Source organism: Canis lupus, chromosome 17, assembly GCF_011100685.1.
Source record: "Canis lupus familiaris isolate Mischka breed German Shepherd chromosome 17, alternate assembly UU_Cfam_GSD_1.0, whole genome shotgun sequence".
Lineage (NCBI taxonomy): Eukaryota > Metazoa > Chordata > Mammalia > Carnivora > Canidae > Canis > Canis lupus.
The window spans coordinates 60,168,320-60,187,143 of NC_049238.1; the positions used below are offsets into that span (position 1 = coordinate 60,168,320).

Below are 18,824 nucleotides of genomic sequence, written 5' to 3' on the forward strand. Positions count from 1 at the left end.
TGCCAGGTTACAATGGAGGTCGGATAAGAGATGTGGAAGGACAAAGAAATCTCAATTAACATGTTATCCCCTCCCTTAAAAGCCAAGTTCCCCCACAATTATAAAGTCCTTTTTATTAGTCAAAATCACAATCACCTTGATTAAAAGGATGGGACATGCCATCCTTAGCAGAAAATGATACAGTTTATAGAAAACCTCCCTGCCAGCCCACTCCCACCCCCCAATTAAAAACTAGAAAAAAATCTGCCCTCCTTCCCTGTGTGTCATGGTAGTCTGACTTCTCCAGTGGCATTGCAGCTCTGGAGTGGGTCAAGCTCACCGCAGCACCCTCCACTTCACCTTGGGGAGGGGGGGGATGCTGGTGGTCAAGGAGGTTCAAACAGTTCCAGTAATACCAGTTTCCCAAACATGCACTTCCTTCCTTTCCCCCAAGGCCTGGGACAAAGCGGAAAGGTGGATAGAACTAAGCCCCGCCAGGAGGAGCAATTTGAGGAAGGAAAATATAGTTCAAGGAGGGTAGGAGAATTCCAACACACCTCCTCCCTTCCCTGCCCCCTACTCAAAAAAAAAAAAAAAAAAAAAAGGCATTTTGGGGTCTTTATCACACCAAAAATGGTTCCCCTCAGACCTGAGAAAAAGACCAAGATGCCCAGTCTGGGGAGGAGGTACTTGGGAAACTGAGAGCTCATCTACCCTTGAGCCTCCACTAATTTCATCTCCACAGCAACAGGTAAGCTAGGTCCCTTTCCTTGGCAACCTGCACTGTCCAGAACTGGAGGTGGAGAAATACAGGGCGAGGAGATCAGGAGGGCACCCCAGGCCTAGGGGTTCCCCCCCACGTTCCCTCAGTCCTCGGGTGGGATGCGCAGGGCAGAATACACCATCACCCGACTGTCCTCCTGCCGTCGGCCTGCAGAGGGGAAGGGGGGTGAGTCTTGCGCAGGGTGAGAGCAGAGCACTGACACATGGGGAGTCCTGGACAACAAGGGGGTCCCCAGATGGTGGGGATCAGTAAGATTCAAACCCACCAGTCACTGACTGGCTGAACCCAGGCTGCTCCTGGTAAAGCCTAGAGACTAAAGGTCACCAGTGGACAAAGCAAAACCCTGAAGGTGGTGGGATAGACCGACGAGGAGACAGAATGGTGGGCAATGGACCTGGGCTAGGGCTGGGCTCAGTCATGGGCAGTGGGCAGGCAGGTGGGATCTGTCAGGCGATCAGTCCAGGTAGTCAGTCCTTACACGAGAGGCTGCGTTGGATACTTCGGAAGGAACCTCCAGCTGTGATGAAGGCCCAGAGCCCCATGGAAACAGTGACTGCATAGATGGGCAGCAAGCTGGCCTCATACCAGGGGTTCAGGAATGTCTAGGGATGGGGTTAGAGTAGAAAAGAGGTTAGCTTCTCCCTCTATCTAATCCCAGCATTCTCTTCGTGCCTTTGACCCAAACCTCCCCTCGGGTGACTCACTCAAATCCCCCAGTCCTTCCCTTCAAGGCTCCAACATCTTGTGGTTAAGAGGACTTTTGATTTTTCAGCTCCCTCAGAGGTTTCTGCCCCTCCTGTTCACCTCAGGCCATTTGTATTACAGTTTGCCCAATCCATTCAAACTCCTCCCAGAGCATCCCCACAGTAGGTTATACAATTGATGCAGAGGTGAGAGACTTCTAAACACTTACCTGTCTGCCTCCTCCCTAGGCATGTTTGAAAATGTTAAGAAGTAAGAATATATCTCCCCTCCATCCCACTCACCATTAAATTTTTTTTCTCTCTAACTCGGGCCCCTGTCCCAAACTCACCAGTCCTGATGTCAGTAGGTGACTCCCAACCACCAGGCCCAAAGCCCAGTACCGTCTCCTTTCACAGGCATCAAAGAACACAACTCCCCAAAAGGTATGGAGCAGGATAATGGCTGCTGTCAGAAAGGCTGCAGGGAGGGAGATGGGGATGAGATACATCCCTCATCTTCTCCCAGCCTCCTGAGATGTTGAGCCAAAGAAGTCTCCCAGAGAAGGCCAATAAATAAGAGAGGGCCAGGGATGGATGGGGCATGAAGGCAAGACAGAATGCAGACCTTACCTGAAGTCAGGAAGTAATAGGGTGAGTCTCCGTGGATGCCAACCACACCTGGCCCAAGTGCATCAGCCAAAATATTGATAACAGAGAAGACACCACTGATGATACCGAAGGAAAGACCAGAAACTGGGGGGAAGGAGGGTCTCATCAATGTCAGAGATTACTATAGCCTGATTACCAGTGATGCCGCCCCATTCCCAGTCACAATTCCCCCACACCTACTCTCCCTCCAGACCACCTCTCCTTGGAAGTCAGATATGAAGGAAAAGAAGCAGCCACTTAGAACATGTGGGTGTTTTTGACTTCCCCAGGAGAAGGGGGTGTCCAACTCCCTCCTCCAGTCCCTCTCCCTTGGCTCACCATAGGCCATCTGGCGGATGGAGATGGGTGATCTTCCGTCCTCACTCAGCGATGCTAACCCCTCATCTGCCTTCCTGGGGTGGGTGGGGTGAGGTGGGGTAGGGGAAATATGAGGGAGGGCAGAAATGCTCCTTTCCCTCTTAAGTCCTCCCTTAGTGCCTCCTCTTCCAAACCACCACCCAGGGGCTGCCCCACTTCTCATAATGCAGTCCTCTGCCCTTCTCCCCTCTGAACCATCCCATCTTCTTACTTAAGCAGCTTGTAGTAGGCAAAGCGGAACACCTCCTGTAGAAGGACAGAGACCGCAGCACCAAAAATCAGGAGGCCATACTGGAGGCGGGCATCTGACCGGTCGGTCACATGGACCAAGATGAACCAGACCACAGAGGCCAAGAGCAAGGAGACCAGCCAGAAAAATGCCCTGAGGAGAGACAAGGGCAATCAGACAGGCCAGGGTAGGGAGAACCAGAGAAATCAAGGAGGAGAACCAATCAAGGCTGCAGCATGGAAAGTGTAAGTTAGACTTCCGGATGGTCAGGGAGACTGGGAGGAGATAGGCTTGGTGACTCCACTGAGGGAGTCATTTAGGGATCTGAGCGCAGGGGAAGGGCTAGAAATCTGATTAATGAGTCTTTAGAACGATGAAAGTCAGAATGTACGCGCACAGTGGTGAGAGGTGTCCATTCCTGGATCCTCTCTTAGGCCGGCGGAGGTCAGCACACCCCCCTCATAAGTCTTGGCCTTGGGCCTCCTCTGACGTCGCCGGGAGAAGAGGAGGAATCTGTGCGATCCCTGGAAGGCGGAAACCAACTGCGGGAAAAGGCAAATCATCTAGACCCCTGACTCGATCCTTTCCAATCTGCACCTCCGACTGGTCTCCCCCAATTCAGGCTCCCAAGCTCGCCCGGCCCCTTCCGGATCTCTCTCTGGCGCCCTCCCGCGTCTTGTCGACCCCCTTACTCACCCCGCAACCAAGATGATGACGCGAAGAGGGTCCCCAGCCACAGTGATCAAGAAAAGCGCAAAGGCCGGGCCGAAAGCGACGAAAGTGCATCCGAAAAACACTGCGGCCCCCATGGCTGAGCAGCTGGGGGCAGGGTGGAAGCCTAGCCGAGAGGGGTGGAGCGGGGAAGCAGGCCAGCTAGGGAGTCCGCTTGGGGTGGCGGCGCGACCCCGTGAGGGGCGCGGTGCAATGTCACCCCCGGACCCCGGGGAAGGGGAGGGGGACACCCAAACCCCAGATACAAGTCTGCGCGACTTCCTCTACGGAAGCCGAGGAGGGAACAAATCCCGGCCGCAGCCCCATGGCCACCTCCCATCCAATCCCGAAAGCCAATGGCGAGCCGGCGGGGGCGGGGCGGAGGGGGCGTGGCAGTACTACCTGCTGGGAGTTGTAGTCCTTCTGCCCTCCCTAGCCTCGGATCTGGGTTCTGGGAGTGGCTCCAACGGGTCAAAGAAGGGAGCGCATCGGGCCAGGCCGGGGTTTCTGGGTCCCGTTGGACCTTGGCTGCCGTTCCCTTTCGTGATTTTGTGGGGGAAGGGTGGTAGCAATTCTACGTCTTCTTGAAGAGCTGCAGGGGGTGGGGGGCGGGGAAGATCCTGTTGGAACCTCTAAAGGACGAATACACAGAAAGCACAGGATAGAAGGTACAGGGAGATAGGGACGCGTATTGTTCTTACTTGAATGACAGGAAATGAGCTAGAGCTACTGCCTAAGACGTGAAGGTTAGACTTAAAAGTAAGAGCTCTTTCAACAGGCTAGTATAGGAAATATGCACTTCAGCGAGTGTTACCGCTAATGAAGCCTTCATCTGCCATGACTGGAGAGTCAGAGAAACGAGGAGCCTGGACAGAAGTGTTAGGAAAGAGGTTACATGGGATTCGGTGTTAAGATTGAAAGTTAAGACTGTTGGTAAAAAGTAATTCCAGCTATGGAGTTGAAGGAAAATCACACACACACACACACACACACCAGCCAAATCACAGTTCCTTTTAGGTCATACTTCCTCCATTTATTTTCTGAAAATGAACCTCGGTGGTGTCTTTTCCTCAGACTGGGGGAAGGCACAGAGGTTGTGGGTATTACAGTGAGAGGAAATTAAAGTAGGAGAGGAGGGTATTGTAACCTCATTTGGATGGGGGTAGGGTCAGTCTTTAGAGAGGATGTTTAGGTAAAAGAGTACCAGGATGGTGAAGTAAGGAAATCTGGAATACTGTTTTTGAGAGATTAATCAAAGTACCAAAAAACTATAGAAATTGTTCAAAGAGAACCAGCTTCCTTTCCGTCCTGGAAGCAATTTATGACTTAATGCATACAGGCACATCCACACAAGCATTTTACTTTTTTCCCCAGGAAATTCTCAAAAGGACCTGGAGGCATAGATTGTATAGATTTACATGGAATATCACCATCACCAAGCAAATCCTCCCCCCAAAAGGTTGAGAGGGTGAAAACATCCTGGTCAGTGCTCAAAACTCCAGTGTGTCTTGCTTCTGAGCCTAGCAGGCCGAGTCAGGGGAAGAAATAGGAGTATAACAAGTCTTCTCATTTCTCCTTTGAGCCATTACCGCAGCATCTTCTGACTGCTAGGAGCAGGCTCCAAATGTGTCTTGTCCGCAAGTGGTTCCACAGGGACTCTCATAGTGCCTGGCTCTTAGTAGACATTAAGTAGATGTTTACTAACTTCCTTTTTAAAAACATAACTATTCTCTTTTTAAAGATTTATTTATTTATTCATGAGAGACACATGCACACAGGGAGAGAGAGACAGAGACAAAGACAGAAGGAGAAGCAGGCTCCATGCAGAGACCCCGATTGGGGGGGTGGCAGGGAACAGGGACGGGACATGGGACTCCCGCATGGGATCCTGCCCTGAGCCTACGCTCAACCGCTGAGCCACTCAGGTGTCCCAAAACATAACTATTCTTATTCTCTTACCTGTGAACCCTGAATTGCTTATCAGAGTAGGCCTAGCATATACATTGCTAAATGCTTCTGAGTTGGATTAAATGAAAATGGGAAATATAAAAGCAGAAAGGGTGAGATGAAATCTATCCTTGTGGGCTGGAATGAAGGGAGCATACCAAGTGGCTGAAAGTGGGAGAAGGGGGTGGCATCTACACAGGAAGAGAGGCTGCTTCCTCCCTTCTTCCATCCTATAACCAGAAAGTAGAGAAAGAAATGAAGTGAGTTCGGTACTTACCAGAAAGGAAATAAACTAGTTTTGGCTGAGAGATTTTTATCAGAAGTAATGCCTCAAGCGCTTTGAGTATCAGACAATGATGTTGACATTGCTCCTGTACTTCATAGTCCAAGACAGGCAGAGGAGAGGGTGGTTTTTTCCGTCTAGAAAAAAATGCTCATCCCTTCCTCAGAACATTTTGACTGTGAAGAAAGCGATTGTAAATAAGCTTCAAGTCTGCTTGGTGGTGGTCAGCTACGAACAGTGAGAAAGAGGGTGAGCTTTTTGTGAGGATTTATAGGACGGAAGGAGGGGAGGAGGGGGGGAGACTCCTGGGTAGGCTGAGGGTTTTTTGTTTTGGTTTGACTCTTTGCTTGTTTGTTTGTTTGTTTGTTTGTTTGTTTTGGTGGTGGCATCGGATCTAATCTGAACTGGATCTAGTCTAGGGCTGGGGGAGCAGAGTGAACACATTCGCATCAAAACCTACTTTGCCTCTCTTAATTTGGGCAGCTTTGGCTGACCAGTAGTAAACTGAAGATCTAGTCGGTCAGCAAGTGGGTGGGGAATTCTACCCCCTGGGAGAAGAGTTGCAGCAGCTTTGGAGGAGGGCGGGAGGCGGGGTAAGTTTGGTAAGAAATGCTGTAATTTCCTTTTTTACTTTCACAGCAATAGTGCAGAATCCGGAATGGATGTCCTCTTCGTAGCCATCCTTGCCGTGCCACTTATCCTGGGTAAGTTTACTTCTTTCCCTGAGCTTTTTTTGGCCAGGTCTTTTATCATAAGTGCGGTGAGAGAAAAGAAAAATGAAGAGAGAGTGAGAGGTGCAATTTAATGGGGAGTGATACACTGATCTGTGCCAGAGTCCAGTATCAGGGCGAGAGGGAGAGATCTGGGAAGTAGAGCCAAGAGAAGGGGAGGAAAGAAGAGACAGCTGACAGCGGATGGAGCCCCAGACACATGGGTGACCTAACAAGAATCACTTCAGCTCTCCATCACTAGTGTTGAACAAGATGGAAAGGGACTACTGACAGGGTGAAGGAGAGAGGTGAGGCTCTTGAAAGGTGGGGCAGTCTGAAAATAGTGAGATAAGCCCGGGGATCTCCTTTCCCAGAAGGTTGGAGAAAAACCATCATATTAGTAAGGAAACAGAAATGGGGGGTGGCCTTTAGAGTAGTGGAGGACTGGCTTCCCTCTGGGAGAGAGTCCCAAAAGTAGCTTGGCTCCTTCCCTCCTTTGTTCCCAGTCTGCCAGGTACTCTCATTGTTTCCTTTTCCTCCAGATGTGTGTGTCATTGCCTGGGGTTTGGGGAGAGCATTCAAGGAGCTTACGGATGTGTTGATAAGGAGGCCTGGAGTCCTTGATCTAATCATGTCAAAGCCACATATTTTTAGTCCTGGGAAGGAAGAAAAACTAATGTAGATGGGTCATTTGGTCCAGCTGACTCATTTTGAGAGAGCGGATGTTAAGTGGCTTCTTCAGGGTTATTCTGCTAGTTAGCAGTGGATCCGGAACTAAAGTCTAAAATCCTAAGGATGTGTTTGTGTTGGGTGCGAGAGCCACTGAGAAGAGAAATCAATACAGTCTGTGGAATGCTAGAGAGGTGATTTGGAGTTCTTCATTTCTGGCATCTCTGCTTATTAACTTTAGCTCTCATTTTGAGTTTACAGAATGTGAAGGGACCCGTTTTCTCTCTAGGAGTTCCTGAATTGAAAGGGCATGGAATAACAGGCCTCATCACAGATACGGAGCTCCAAAGACTGAGAAGGGTTTAGAGGTACACGGGCAGTGAGATAGTAAGACCCTTGGAGGGGAGGCAGAGAGAAAAGAAATTGATAGAGCTGAGGTCAACTTCAGGTGTCCTCTTGCTAAGGAGTTCCAAATACCCCTTGACTTCTAGTCCTTGTCCCCGCAGGACAAGAATATGAGGATGGAGAAGGACTAGAAGAGGATGATTATTATCAGGTGGTCTATTATTATACAGTCACCCCCAATTATGGTATGTATAAGGCTCTGACCCAGAACAGGATGGGCAGAGGTTTGGGGGATACTTAGTTCAGAGACTTTCCCTTTCTCTATGCAATTGCAACAACTAAATCAGAGAGAAATTTGGCTATGAGCAAAGAGCTTTTCAAGGCTCATGATGTTATTTCTCAAGCTAGTGATTTTCAATTCTCTGGAAACTGGTTGAAACAATTTGAAGATTTTCATATTTGTAAACTATTTTAGCTATCAGGTTGAATATATAAATGCAGAAAATATAAATGCAAATACATTTACAAACATATTTTTAAAGATTATTTATTTGGGAGAAAAAGCAGAGCAAGAACATGAGTGGGGGGAGAGGGGAAGAGGGAAGGGGAGAAGCAGATTCCCCAGTCAGCAGGGAGCTGGATGTGGTACCTGATCCCAGGACCTCAGGATCATGACCTGAGCCAAGGGCAGATGCTTAACCTACTGAGCCACCCAGGTGCCTCTTTAACATTAAAGTTCATTAGAATTAGATTACACCAGTAGATTTTACAACTTGAGCAAGTTAAAGGTATCCTGAGCAATTTCTTCCTCTCTCCATTTCTAGACCTACTGCTACCTTTTTCCTTTGTCATTACTATTTTTTTTTCTCCTTCCCAGATGACTTTGGTGCAAATTTCACTGTTGATTACTCCATGTTTGAATCTGAGGACAGACTGGTGAGCAACCTCTAAGCAATCTAAGCGGGTCAAGATAGGTAACAGTTAAAAGGTAACAGGTAACAGTTAAAAGGAAACTGGGCAATGTTGAAATGTAAATGATTAGCAGAAATAAAAATCAATTAGGTGAAATGAAACTGGGAAGTAGGCCCAAAGCAGCTTTGTTAACCACAGCTGAGGAAAAGAATAAAGCCAGAACTCAGTAGGTTTGCTAAGACATTGAGAGGGAGGGGCAGTCTTGGAGTCAAGGGAATTGGTGAATGGGATGGGTACATAATCCATGCAAACATAAAGTAGGGAGGATTCCTGAGTTTAGGATTTGGGGGGTGGGGGTGCAGGAGAGAGGGACTCTAAATAATCTCTGAGGATGTTGGATGGAAGCAATGATAACTCTGTGTTTCTTGATCCTACTGAGGGCAGAACAGGTTGGATAAAGAGGTAAGGGAAGCAGCAGAGACCACCATTAGTCATGAAACAGAAGGTGCAGACCCTCAGAAGCCTGAAACATTGAAACCAATGACAGTGGAACCAGTGAGTGGATTGGGGATGGTGGGGTGGGTAGTGGGGTGGGGGATCCCAGGGCTGGAGACAGAACAGAGGGAGGCTTCGGTGGAAGAAGGAACCAGATAACTAATACAGCAATGCAGGTGTCCAGCTCAGCTAAGCAATCATACCTTTGAGTTTTTTTTTTCTTTGAGATTTTTTTTTAAAGTGTTATTTATTTATTTATTTGAGAGAGAGAAAGAGAGAGAGACAGAGCAGGGGAAGGGCAGAGGGAGCAGGAAAGAGAGAATCCTCAAGCAGATTCCCCACTGAGTGTGGAGCCTGACATGAGGCTAGATCCCAGAACCCTGAGATCTGAGTTGAAACCAAGAGCCTACCACTTAACTGACTGGCCCACTCAGGAGCCCCTCCATTGAGATTTAATACTAACCTTGTGTTCAGAAACCTGGGAAGATTTGGTGCAGTTAAATTTCAGTTCAATAATACTGAAATGTGGGATCCCTGGGTGGCGCAGCGGTTTGGCGCCTGCCTTTGGCCCAGGGCGTGATCCTGGAGACCCGGGATCGAATCCCACATCGGGCTTCCGGTGCATGGAGCCTGCTTCTCCCTCTGCCTATGTCTCTGCCTCTCTCTTTCTCTCTCTGTGACTATCATAAATAAATAAAAATTAAAAAAAATAATAATAATACTTAAATGTTTATGTAACCTATGACTAAAGCTGTGAAGGATGCTGATGATGATGAAGAAGAAATCTATGATGTTGTTATTGCCCTCAAAGTATGTATAAAACTCACTTACAAAACAGAACAACTGCTTCTCCCTCTGCCTGTGTCTCTGCCTCTCTCTCTCTCTCTGTGACTATCATAAATAAATAAAAATTAAAAAAATTTTTTTTAAAAATTGGGATCCCTGGGTGGCACAGCGGTTTGGCGCCTGCCTTTGGCCCAGGGCGTGATCCTGGAGACCCGGGATCGAATCCCACGTCGGGCTCCCGGTGCATGGAGCCTGCTTCTCCCTCTGCCTGTGTCTCTGCCTCTCTCCCTCTCTCTGTGACTATCATAAATAAATAAAAATTAAAAAAAAATTTACAAAACAGAACAAAATGAAAAAGGTTCATAACAATGTTCAGTTACATATAAATTGAGAGCATATGACATAGGCAAGTTTTTAGTCAGTGGAAGGACGGAGATCAGTATACGCTGGAGTTGCATGGGAGACTTTTAGGTGACTGTGTTTGAGATACACTTTGAAAGATAGGTGAGCTTTTGATTGGTAGTAAGTTATGAACATATGAAAACAATTAGAAGAAAGAATGGAAGTTGAAAGAGCTGCATTGGTGAGGAGATGGAACAAGCATGGCCTGTTTAGTGGATAGGATATGATTGAAGGAGAAGGTAGATGGGAAAGAACAGTGGGAAATTAAGAAAAAAATTAAAATCTACAAGGCTCTTAATATTTGCTTGGTAATTTCACATAGGTAAGGGAAAATAGGGCTGAATTACAAGAGAATCTGAAATGTCGGGCTAAAGACTGGACATATAAGCAATCGGGAGCCTAGTAAATTCTCCAGTGTGGTAAAGATACAGTGAAAGTGGTAATTTAGAAGAACTATTTGGTTGTATGCAAGATGCAATGAAGTGGAGAGAGATGCATGAGACTTATATCATTCCAGAAACAACCATTAAAGGCTTGGACTAGTGAAGTAGCGTTTTGAATGGAGAGGAGAAAAATAAGAAAGATTTTGAGTGCCTGGGTGGCCCAATGGTTGAGCCTTTGGCTCAGGTTGTGATCCCGGGGTATTGGGATTGAGTCTCACATCTCTGCCTCTCTCTGAGTTTCTCATGAATAAATAAATAAAATCTTAAAAAAAAAAAAAGATTTTGAAGAAATGCAGCGGGCAATAAATGAGGAGAGATTTGAAATAACTTACACATTTGAATATGGACGTCTGGGTAAATGGCTGACCAAAATGGGAACTGTGGAAGGTCAGAGCAGTTTAGGACTGAAGTTATAATTTAGGTATTGGCCAAGCTGAATTTATGGTGACAACCCTATGAGGGTGTCCTAAAGGTAGCTGAACTCGATCAGAGCTACAGTTCGAAGTGCAAAGTCACAGTTACAAAAGTAGACAAGCTCAGTAGAGCCAGTACACAGAAGACCAAAAGGCCAATGACTGTGCCTGTACTTAGAAGAAGGAGGAGGAAGAGGAATAAATCAAGAAAATGGAGAATTGTTTGAAGAGGTTGGCAAATAGGCAAGTCTGTATTATAGAATCTAGAAGATGAAGTTTAATATAATCAATAAGCTACCAAGAGGCCAAAGAAAAGGAGGTCATTGGTAGCTCCAAAGAAAGAAGTTTTAATTGAGTTGAGCAAAAGGTAGGTTTTTGTGGAATTAGAGAGGAAGTACATTGGTTTTTTGTTGTTGTTGTTTGTTTTTGTTTTTTAAAGATTTTATTTATTCATGAGAGACACAGAGAAAGAGAGAGGCAGAGACAGAAGCAGGCTCCCCACAAGGAACCTGATGCCCACAAGGAACCTGATGCCGGACTCAATCCAGGATCCCTGGATCAGGGCCCTAGCCGAAGGCAGACGCTCAACCGCTGAGCCATCCAGGCGTCCCAGGAAGTACCTTCTTAAGAAGGGAGGGAAAGTATAGACCAATCGCTTGAGGAATCTGGTAATGAAAAAAAGAGAAGCAACAGCCAGAAAGGGCAACAGGACCAAAGGGTAGCCTGAATATAGTTGAAAACAGAGGAGAGGAGTCGGTAGGAATGGAAAGTTGGTGCTTGATGACAAGGACAGGCAAATATTTTAAGGTATATAGTAGGCTACATTTAAATTGTAAACTCTTTGAAGAAAGGAGCCATGTCTTAGTCACATTTCTATCCTGCTGTAGCACCTAGCACAGTGACTAAGCATATTGTCATGCACATAACAGATAAAAAATACACATCAGTGAATTGTGTTGAGCCTCCCTGGTATGGTCAGGAGGCTGAAAGGCACAGAGGAAGGAATTCCTCATAGTTATGGGGAGGAGAGCTGTATCTTTCTGTAAACTCAGAAGAAAGGAAGACTGAGGTTGGTGTCAAAAGATGGCCATCCTTCCACAGGGGGAGGAGGGATGGTAGGAAGGATGACACTGCCCTACCATGGGGGGATGTCTGTATTTTAGCAGAGTCCAGATCTGAACGATGCTGTATCCAGTCTGCAGAGTCCTGTTCCCCTCCTCCTGTCCTGGGCCCTCGTTCAGGGGGGGATGTATTTCATGTAGAAGGTGAGAGTGCAGCCACTGGCCTTGGGGAAGTCAGTGAAGTCATTTTTTACAAATATCTCTGGCTAATGTTTCCAGCCTGGTCAAGTCTCAGCTGCTTGAAGGATGAGGGATCCCACTTAGAATGATCTTATCTAATTTTAAGGTTTAGGAGATGTTGAGGCAAAGACTTTTTGAACAAGAGTCATTACTTTTTCTGAACTGGGAGGACTTCAGGACCTCCGGCAGTAGAAGCAGACCTCCCCATTTCCAGTCTGCCTTGAAGAATCAAAGCTGGTTCCAGCCTGGAGGTGGCTTAAGATATGGCAGTTGCCAGAGGGCATAATGGGAGGAGCCCTACAACTTGGCAAAGTCAAGAGCCAAAGTTCAGAGGCAGAAGGGGTGGTGGTTGGTTCCCTAAAGTAGAGGAGAGATGGTGGAGGCAAGGAGGGGAGAGAAGCCTGTGCTATAGGAATTTTAAAACTGGGATTCTAAATAACTATGGAGAGTGGTGAAGAAATTTATCAGAGGAAGGACTGAGGAGGGGGAGGGGACACATCTTCCAGGAGATCTCATGGGGGAAATCTAGCCCAGAATATGAAATCTGGGGAGTTTTCACAGAGGCTGGGGGGGGGGGGGGGCGGGGGGGCTTCAGGGACTTCCTAAGCCACCTGAGCCTGGTGTTTTTCCCTTTCTTTGCTTTTTTTAGGACAAAGAAGCCTGCTACAACTCTTTGGATGGGGATTTGGGAAGAGGAAATTGGAAGATAAATAAATGAAATAATTTGGCTACTCTACTCCTTCATGAGGGTCTGTTCTAATCTCACAACACTAAAGAGAGCACCAGGATATGGGGATAGGAAGGGTAGATTAGAAAGAGAGTGAGATAGGGGATCCCTGGGTGGCTCAGTGGTTTAACGCCCCTGCCTTTGGCTCAGGGCTTGATCCTGGAGTCCTGGGATTGAGTCCCGGGCTCTCTGCATGGGGCCTGCTTCTCCCTCTGCCTGTGAATCTGCCTCTTTGTCTCTCATGAATAAGTAAATAAAATCTTTAAAAAAGGGGGGTGGGGGGAGTGAGATAGCAGTAGAATTAGAGGGAATAATTAGGACTGTGAATAAACCTGAAATGTGAAGAATGGAGAAGAGCACCAACAGACAGTTAATTTCATCTAATGCTATTACTTTATTACACATGTTGAGACCGCGTGTTTGGGAAAAGAGAGTTGAGGTTTATGTAGAACACTTTTTTCTTTTTATAAAATAAGCACATTGTTAAACATATGTAAAATATTAAAAACTACTTAGAATAGATTTTAAAAATCACACCCTCCTCCACTTACACCCCCAACCCCCAACAATGTGCCTTTTCCAGCTCGTAATTAGGGCAGGCAGGGACACACTTTAATTCTTTCTCCGTCCTCGAGACCCTAATCAGAACGGGGCTGCCCCCTTGCGGTCTCCTCGGTGTCACAGCGTCAATCGGCCTGTCGTCCCTGAGCCCCCGTCCCCTTCGCGGCATTGTACTTCCAGGCCTGCGAGGAGCACCAAGTAGTAAATTCCAGACTTGGTCAACTACGGACGCGCACCTTCCCTCCTTCCGGGCCTTTCGAATCTTCTCCAGGGAACACGTAAAGAAATGAAGCCGGACAAAGGTTTAATCTAGGAAATCAGGAACCTACGCGGGCTTCTCCGTTCCCTGCGCAGGGCCAGAGAAGCCCGCATAGGCAAGTCAGGGACGAGCGAGCTGGGCTTTGACCTCTGGAGTCGTGGCTGGCTGGTATCCGAGCTGGTAACGTGCGCGGCGGGTTATGTAAGGAAAGGGCCGGAGGAGCCACCCCCGTGGGAGTGCGCGAGAGGACGCGGTGTTCTCGGCGGCAGTTCCCACCCTCCCACCCTGCAGGGCAGGAGGCAGCCAGCCTGGAGGAGGCAGAGGCGGAGACGGTGAAGCGCGGACCTGCGGGTCACGAGGGCCCCGGGGGCGGCCGAGAGACGAGAGGACACACAGGGGCGTCCATCCGTTCTCTCGCACGTTGCACGCCCAAGTCGCCGATGGCTTCCACGTGCGGCCCTCGTGAGAGGAGGCGCTCAACCGGGAGGGGGGACGGGACCGGAGGGGGGGTGGATCTGCTACTGAGGGGGAGCCGGAGTCCTACTCCCACATCCCAACACGCGCGCCTCCCAGCACACAACCAGTCTGCACACAGTAACTGCACGTCTCCTGCCCACCACCATCCTATTTAAGGCCACGGGCTCCGCCCTTTCCACTCTTTCCATCCTCCTCCTTTTCTCCTCACCGGGTCCTTCTTGCGAGCCGCATGTAGGGGCGGGGCACGGAATGCTTCCCTTCCAGCCAATCGTCATCTAGCTGTGTCTCTATTGGCCGAGCCCCTGGAGGCTGTAGCAAATGGGATGCGAACTTGGATAACATGCGTCACGCGCCGCCGACTAGCCAACCAATGAGGCCGCGAGGTCTGTGTACGCAGGGGGAAGGCACGTGCCCGGCCGCACGTGTCTGGGAGGGGGGAAGGGGCGGGACCAGTCGGGGAGAGGCAGAGGTGGGCAGCCCCGACCTGCAGAGTTGGAGAAGGAGCGGGAGACAGCCAGGTGGCGGACCGGTACAGGTGCGGGGGCTGGTGGGCTGAGGGAGCGTTCCGCGCCTGAGGATCAGACCCGAGGGAGTAGGTTTCGGGACCGAAAGCGGAGCTTGGTATTGGGAGGAATAGCCTCACGTGGCAGGCGCGACTGTGGAGGGTCCCGGCGCTGGGATACGGTTCAGAGATTGGGAAGGGGCGTGGGGTTACCGTGGGGAGCGTTCCCTACAGGGTCACTAGGTAGGCTCACCGGTAGCCCTCGCTGCGGGGGTCAGGCTGGGAGCAGATCTGGTGAACAACTGTCGGGGGAAGGTGTCAAGTCAGGTAATTTACTCTGAACGGAGGGGAGGAAAGGACAGTCTTGTGTCAGATAAAGAAGCTGCCTGCGGAGGCCAGAGGGGCAGTCCAGGTTCTTAGCTGAGCGGGGCAGGCAGAGGAGGTGACTTTTTCTATTTTCTCGGAGACATGTAATGCTGGGGAGGAGAGAGGAGGTATTATCCAGTACACCCCAATCCCCCAGTCTATTTTCTAATTTTCAGATGATGGTTACAGATTTCTGGCTTTGCTCTTCACTTGCAGGTTCTGATCTTTGGGTACTCCGGGAGTTGTTCAGCCCCTGCTTCTGAACCTATGGATTCTCCAGCTAGCGATTACTCCTGTTCTTCCTACTCTCTGTCTTCCTGTCTTTCCACCTCCCCAGTGAACAGTGACTTTGGCCTCCCGTCAGATAGTGAGGGGGAGGACAAGGGGGCCCATGGCCCCAGGTCAGATCCTGCTGGGCAGAGGGGAGGTTCTCGGCCCAGCCCGGGGCCTATCCGCTGCAGGCAACGAACCAAGGTTTCCAGCAACCAACATACAGCATCTCACCTGGAACAGCGGGGCTTGGCCTCTCCTATGGTGGGATCTGGGGTCAAAAAATCAAGAGATGGTGAATTACAGACCAACGTAAACATCCAAGGTTGTACCACAGAAGGAGACCTGCTCTTTGCTCAGAAGGTAAGAAAAGGCAGGGGAAAGGAGACAATACTGGAATGGCTTAGCACCCAGCTGATGAGTAAGGACCCTATGAAGACAGTGTTGTTTTTGGGCTGTGGAGGTGGGGAAGAACAGTACTGTGTGGACAATTCTGTGAGTCCTCTCATAGCCTTTGTCCGGTTTTCCTACAGTGTAAAGAGCTCCAAGGATTTATCCGTCCTCTCACAGACCTACTGAATGGGCTGAAGATGGGTCGATTTGAGAGAGGTGATTATCTAATAAGTTGCACTTATTTGGGCTAGATTAATCTCTGTCTTTCTCTCAATGTTTTAAATGTGTTATTTCTCTTAAATCTTTGTAGCCTACATTATTCCTTTTGTGCTTCTGTGATTTAATTTATTTAGCTGAATCTATTTTAACCCTGTTTTGTCCTTCCTTTACCTGATGAAATTCTTGAATCTCAACCTTTGATGTTTTTCTCTCTCCCTAATCCCAGGATTGAGCAGTTTCCAGCAGAGTGTGGCAATGGACAGAATCCAGCGTATTGTAGGTATTTTGCAGAAGCCACAAATGGGGTAAGTTCCCCCCTGGTACTTTCCTCAGTACTTCATAAAAAAGGAGATATCTACAATCCTGTTTTGTTGCTTTTTTCACACTTAATGGCTTTTTAAAGAAAAAAAATTTTTTTCCACAGGGAGCGTTATCTAGGAACCTTGCTACAGGTAGAAGGGATGTTAAAGACTTGGTTTCCTCATATAGCTGCCCAGAAGTCATCATTGAGTAGTAGCAGGCACCAGCTGACCAAGGTAAGAACATACAAACCTGAGGGAGAAATGGGGTAATGAGGAAATGAAGTGTACATGCAGAAATCCTTCTGTTTTCTTCTGAGTCTTTTCATCTTTTTCAAAACAGGTTTCTTTTCAGGGGAGGAAATGCCTAACCTTCCTCATTTTTTTTTTTTAAGATTTTGTTTATTTATTCATGAGAGACACACAGAGGCAGAGACAGGCAGAGGGAGAAGCAGGCTCCTCACAGGGAACCGGATGTGGGACTCAATCCTGGGACTCTGGGATCACGTCCTGAACCAAAGGCAGACACCCAACTGCTGAGCCACCCAGGCGTCCCCTAACCTTCCTCATTGTCTTGATTCGTGTATGATTTTTGTTCTATTTTGTTCTTTAAAAATTTTTATTCATTTATTTATTCATGAGAGACACACAGAGAGAGAGAGAGAGAGAGAGGCACAGACACAGGCAGAGGGAGAAGCAGGCTCCATGCAGGGAGCCTGACATGGGACTCAATCCTGGCACTCCCGGATCACACCCTGGACTGAAGGCAGGCACTAAACCCCTGAGCCACCCAGGCGTCCCCATTCTATTTTGTTCTGATCACTACTAAGAACTCCATGAAATTTAACCCTATCCCTCATGTTGTAGCTTATCTGCTTTCTGCATAGATACAGAAGGCTTTTTCACCTGAACAAATGAGTCATGCAGGAAGAGTCCTTAGCTTTCCTCTACAACTCCTTTTTCCTCTGTTGCCATAAAACTTTTTCCTTTTCCCTCTTTTTACTCCTACCCAAGCATCCTTACCAAATCCTCTGAAAGTGTGGGTTTCAAGAGGGAGGGGAGGAGGGCACCCATAGGACACCCATGGAAGGAGTGTTGGATAGATTCTTAGACCTAATGTGGAAGTGACCTATTTTCCGTGCCTTCAAATAATAGGGTATTTATGAGGGTACTCAAATGATGGGGAGGGTAAAGTTTTCTATAGATAATGGATAGCCCTTCTTATTTTCAGTCAACCACAGTTATTATTGGTGTGGGAATAACTCATTTAAACATAAGCAGGAAAAAAAAAATAATAAACATAAGCAGGAGGATTTTGCCTATATTAATTTACGTTTCTTAAGAAACTCAACAAAGGGAAATTAGAATTTGAAATACAGAAATTGAATAAATAAATAAATAAATAAATAAATAAATAAAATGCAGAAACTGGGAAATGATGATCCCAGTTAAAAACAGACTTTTAAAAAAGTTCTAAAAAGTAAAATAAAATAAAATAAAATAAAATAAAAAAGTTCTAAAATGAATTGTTTTATAAATAGTGAGAACCTATGGGACTGTTTGTTTTATTTTGCCTCTCTGGATGTCCAGTGCCTAACTTAGTGTGTGGTACACAATTGGCCTTCAAGTATTTGTTAAGTAAATGAAAGTATAATTAGGCTACTAAAAGTTTTATTTGATCTTGGCCTGGCAGGAAATGATCTGTTGCATAAGACTAGGTATGTTTGCATTGCAAACAGAGTCCCCAAGGAAAGAGAGAGAGAGAGAGAGACAGGCAGAGGGAGAAGCAGGCTCCATGCAAGGAGCCCGATGGATGTGGGACTCGATCCTGGATCTCCAGGATCACACCCCAGGCTGCAGGCGGCGCTAAACCGCTGCGCCACCAGGGCTGCCCAGAAAGAAAAGTTTTAAGCAACCAAGTGGAGTTAACCTGAAAGCTCTCTCACATATTTTTTTTCTCTCATCTCCCCCTTCTAGCATTTTCCAAGCCCCCACAGTTACTCAGCTGCTTCTTCTCCTGCACCTCCCCTGGAAAAGATGGACAAGACACAGTTAGGACATCTACTGCTTAAACCAAAGCAGCCTTGGCACCTCACTGAATGGCCAACTATGCACCTTACTTGGATCCACACCACTCCAATCTGCAACCCCCCCCTCAGTTCCCCAGGTACCATTTCCTTTAGCCATGGTCCTTTAGGCACTGGAGCCAGCATTGGTGTCATCCTTTTTGTCCAGCATGGAATGCAGCCTTTCACCCACTCTGCCCCAACCACTCCAGTTCCGCCCACCACAGCGTCTCCTGTCATCCCTGTTGATCCTAAGAAACTCTCTAGAGAGGGACCTCATTGCCACAGTTTGCCAGCAACTCTGCCATCAGACTGGAGCTGTACCCTGTCTGGCCCTGGTCTACCCACTATGGCCAGAGAGATGACCATGGGACATCTAGAGCAAATGAGAAGCCATCCTCCAGTTGCTCCTGAGGTCCATTCTCTCAACCCCTAATCCAGGACTTGAGACTGTGGTTTCTAATTTGTGTAAATGTATGTCTCTCATATATATTTTTTACTTTTCATGTGTACATTTGTGTTGAGGGAAGAGAAGTCCTTTTTGATTAAAGAAATTTTATACCTGAA

The 18,824-nt window shown here is 47.7% G+C and overlaps 3 protein-coding genes across 11 annotated transcripts; 2 read left to right on the plus strand and 1 right to left on the minus strand.

Moving 5' to 3' along the window:
* Window positions 1-93: 93 nt before the first annotated feature.
* On the minus strand, window positions 94-3,726 carry APH1A (aph-1 homolog A, gamma-secretase subunit). The gene is made up of 7 exons (XM_038562113.1): window positions 3,398-3,726; window positions 2,684-2,854; window positions 2,434-2,507; window positions 2,077-2,199; window positions 1,797-1,924; window positions 1,242-1,365; window positions 94-910 (listed from the first exon to the last, which is right to left on the minus strand). The coding sequence occupies exons 1-7, from the start codon at window positions 3,508-3,510 to the stop codon at window positions 846-848; spliced, it is 798 nt and encodes a 265-aa protein (XP_038418041.1). The 5' UTR covers window positions 3,511-3,726; the 3' UTR covers window positions 94-845.
* C17H1orf54 (chromosome 17 C1orf54 homolog) lies at window positions 2,811-12,854 on the plus strand. 7 transcript variants are annotated; one of them, XM_038562117.1, is made up of 7 exons: window positions 2,814-2,946; window positions 6,282-6,346; window positions 7,528-7,611; window positions 8,244-8,302; window positions 8,723-8,833; window positions 11,984-12,082; window positions 12,768-12,854. In XM_038562117.1, the coding sequence occupies exons 2-6, from the start codon at window positions 6,301-6,303 to the stop codon at window positions 12,077-12,079; spliced, it is 396 nt and encodes a 131-aa protein (XP_038418045.1). In that variant the 5' UTR covers window positions 2,814-2,946; window positions 6,282-6,300; the 3' UTR covers window positions 12,080-12,082; window positions 12,768-12,854. The 7 variants fall into 7 exon arrangements, with proteins under 7 accessions (XP_038418046.1, XP_038418045.1, XP_038418044.1 ...); XM_038562116.1 differs by having other exon boundaries at window positions 2,815-2,946; window positions 11,981-12,082; XM_038562121.1 differs by lacking the exons at window positions 2,814-2,946; window positions 11,984-12,082; window positions 12,768-12,854 and adding exons at window positions 3,708-4,080; window positions 5,809-5,891; window positions 11,257-11,974 and having other exon boundaries at window positions 7,528-7,577; window positions 8,728-8,833.
* Window positions 12,855-14,181: 1,327 nt separating this feature from the next.
* CIART (circadian associated repressor of transcription) lies at window positions 14,182-18,824 on the plus strand. 3 transcript variants are annotated; one of them, XM_038562107.1, is made up of 6 exons: window positions 14,182-14,525; window positions 15,227-15,643; window positions 15,814-15,889; window positions 16,119-16,197; window positions 16,317-16,428; window positions 18,169-18,824. In XM_038562107.1, the coding sequence occupies exons 2-6, from the start codon at window positions 15,278-15,280 to the stop codon at window positions 18,691-18,693; spliced, it is 1,158 nt and encodes a 385-aa protein (XP_038418035.1). In that variant the 5' UTR covers window positions 14,182-14,525; window positions 15,227-15,277; the 3' UTR covers window positions 18,694-18,824. The 3 variants fall into 3 exon arrangements, with proteins under 3 accessions (XP_038418035.1, XP_038418034.1, XP_038418036.1); XM_038562106.1 differs by lacking the exon at window positions 14,182-14,525 and adding an exon at window positions 14,546-14,677; XM_038562108.1 differs by lacking the exon at window positions 14,182-14,525 and adding an exon at window positions 14,698-14,971.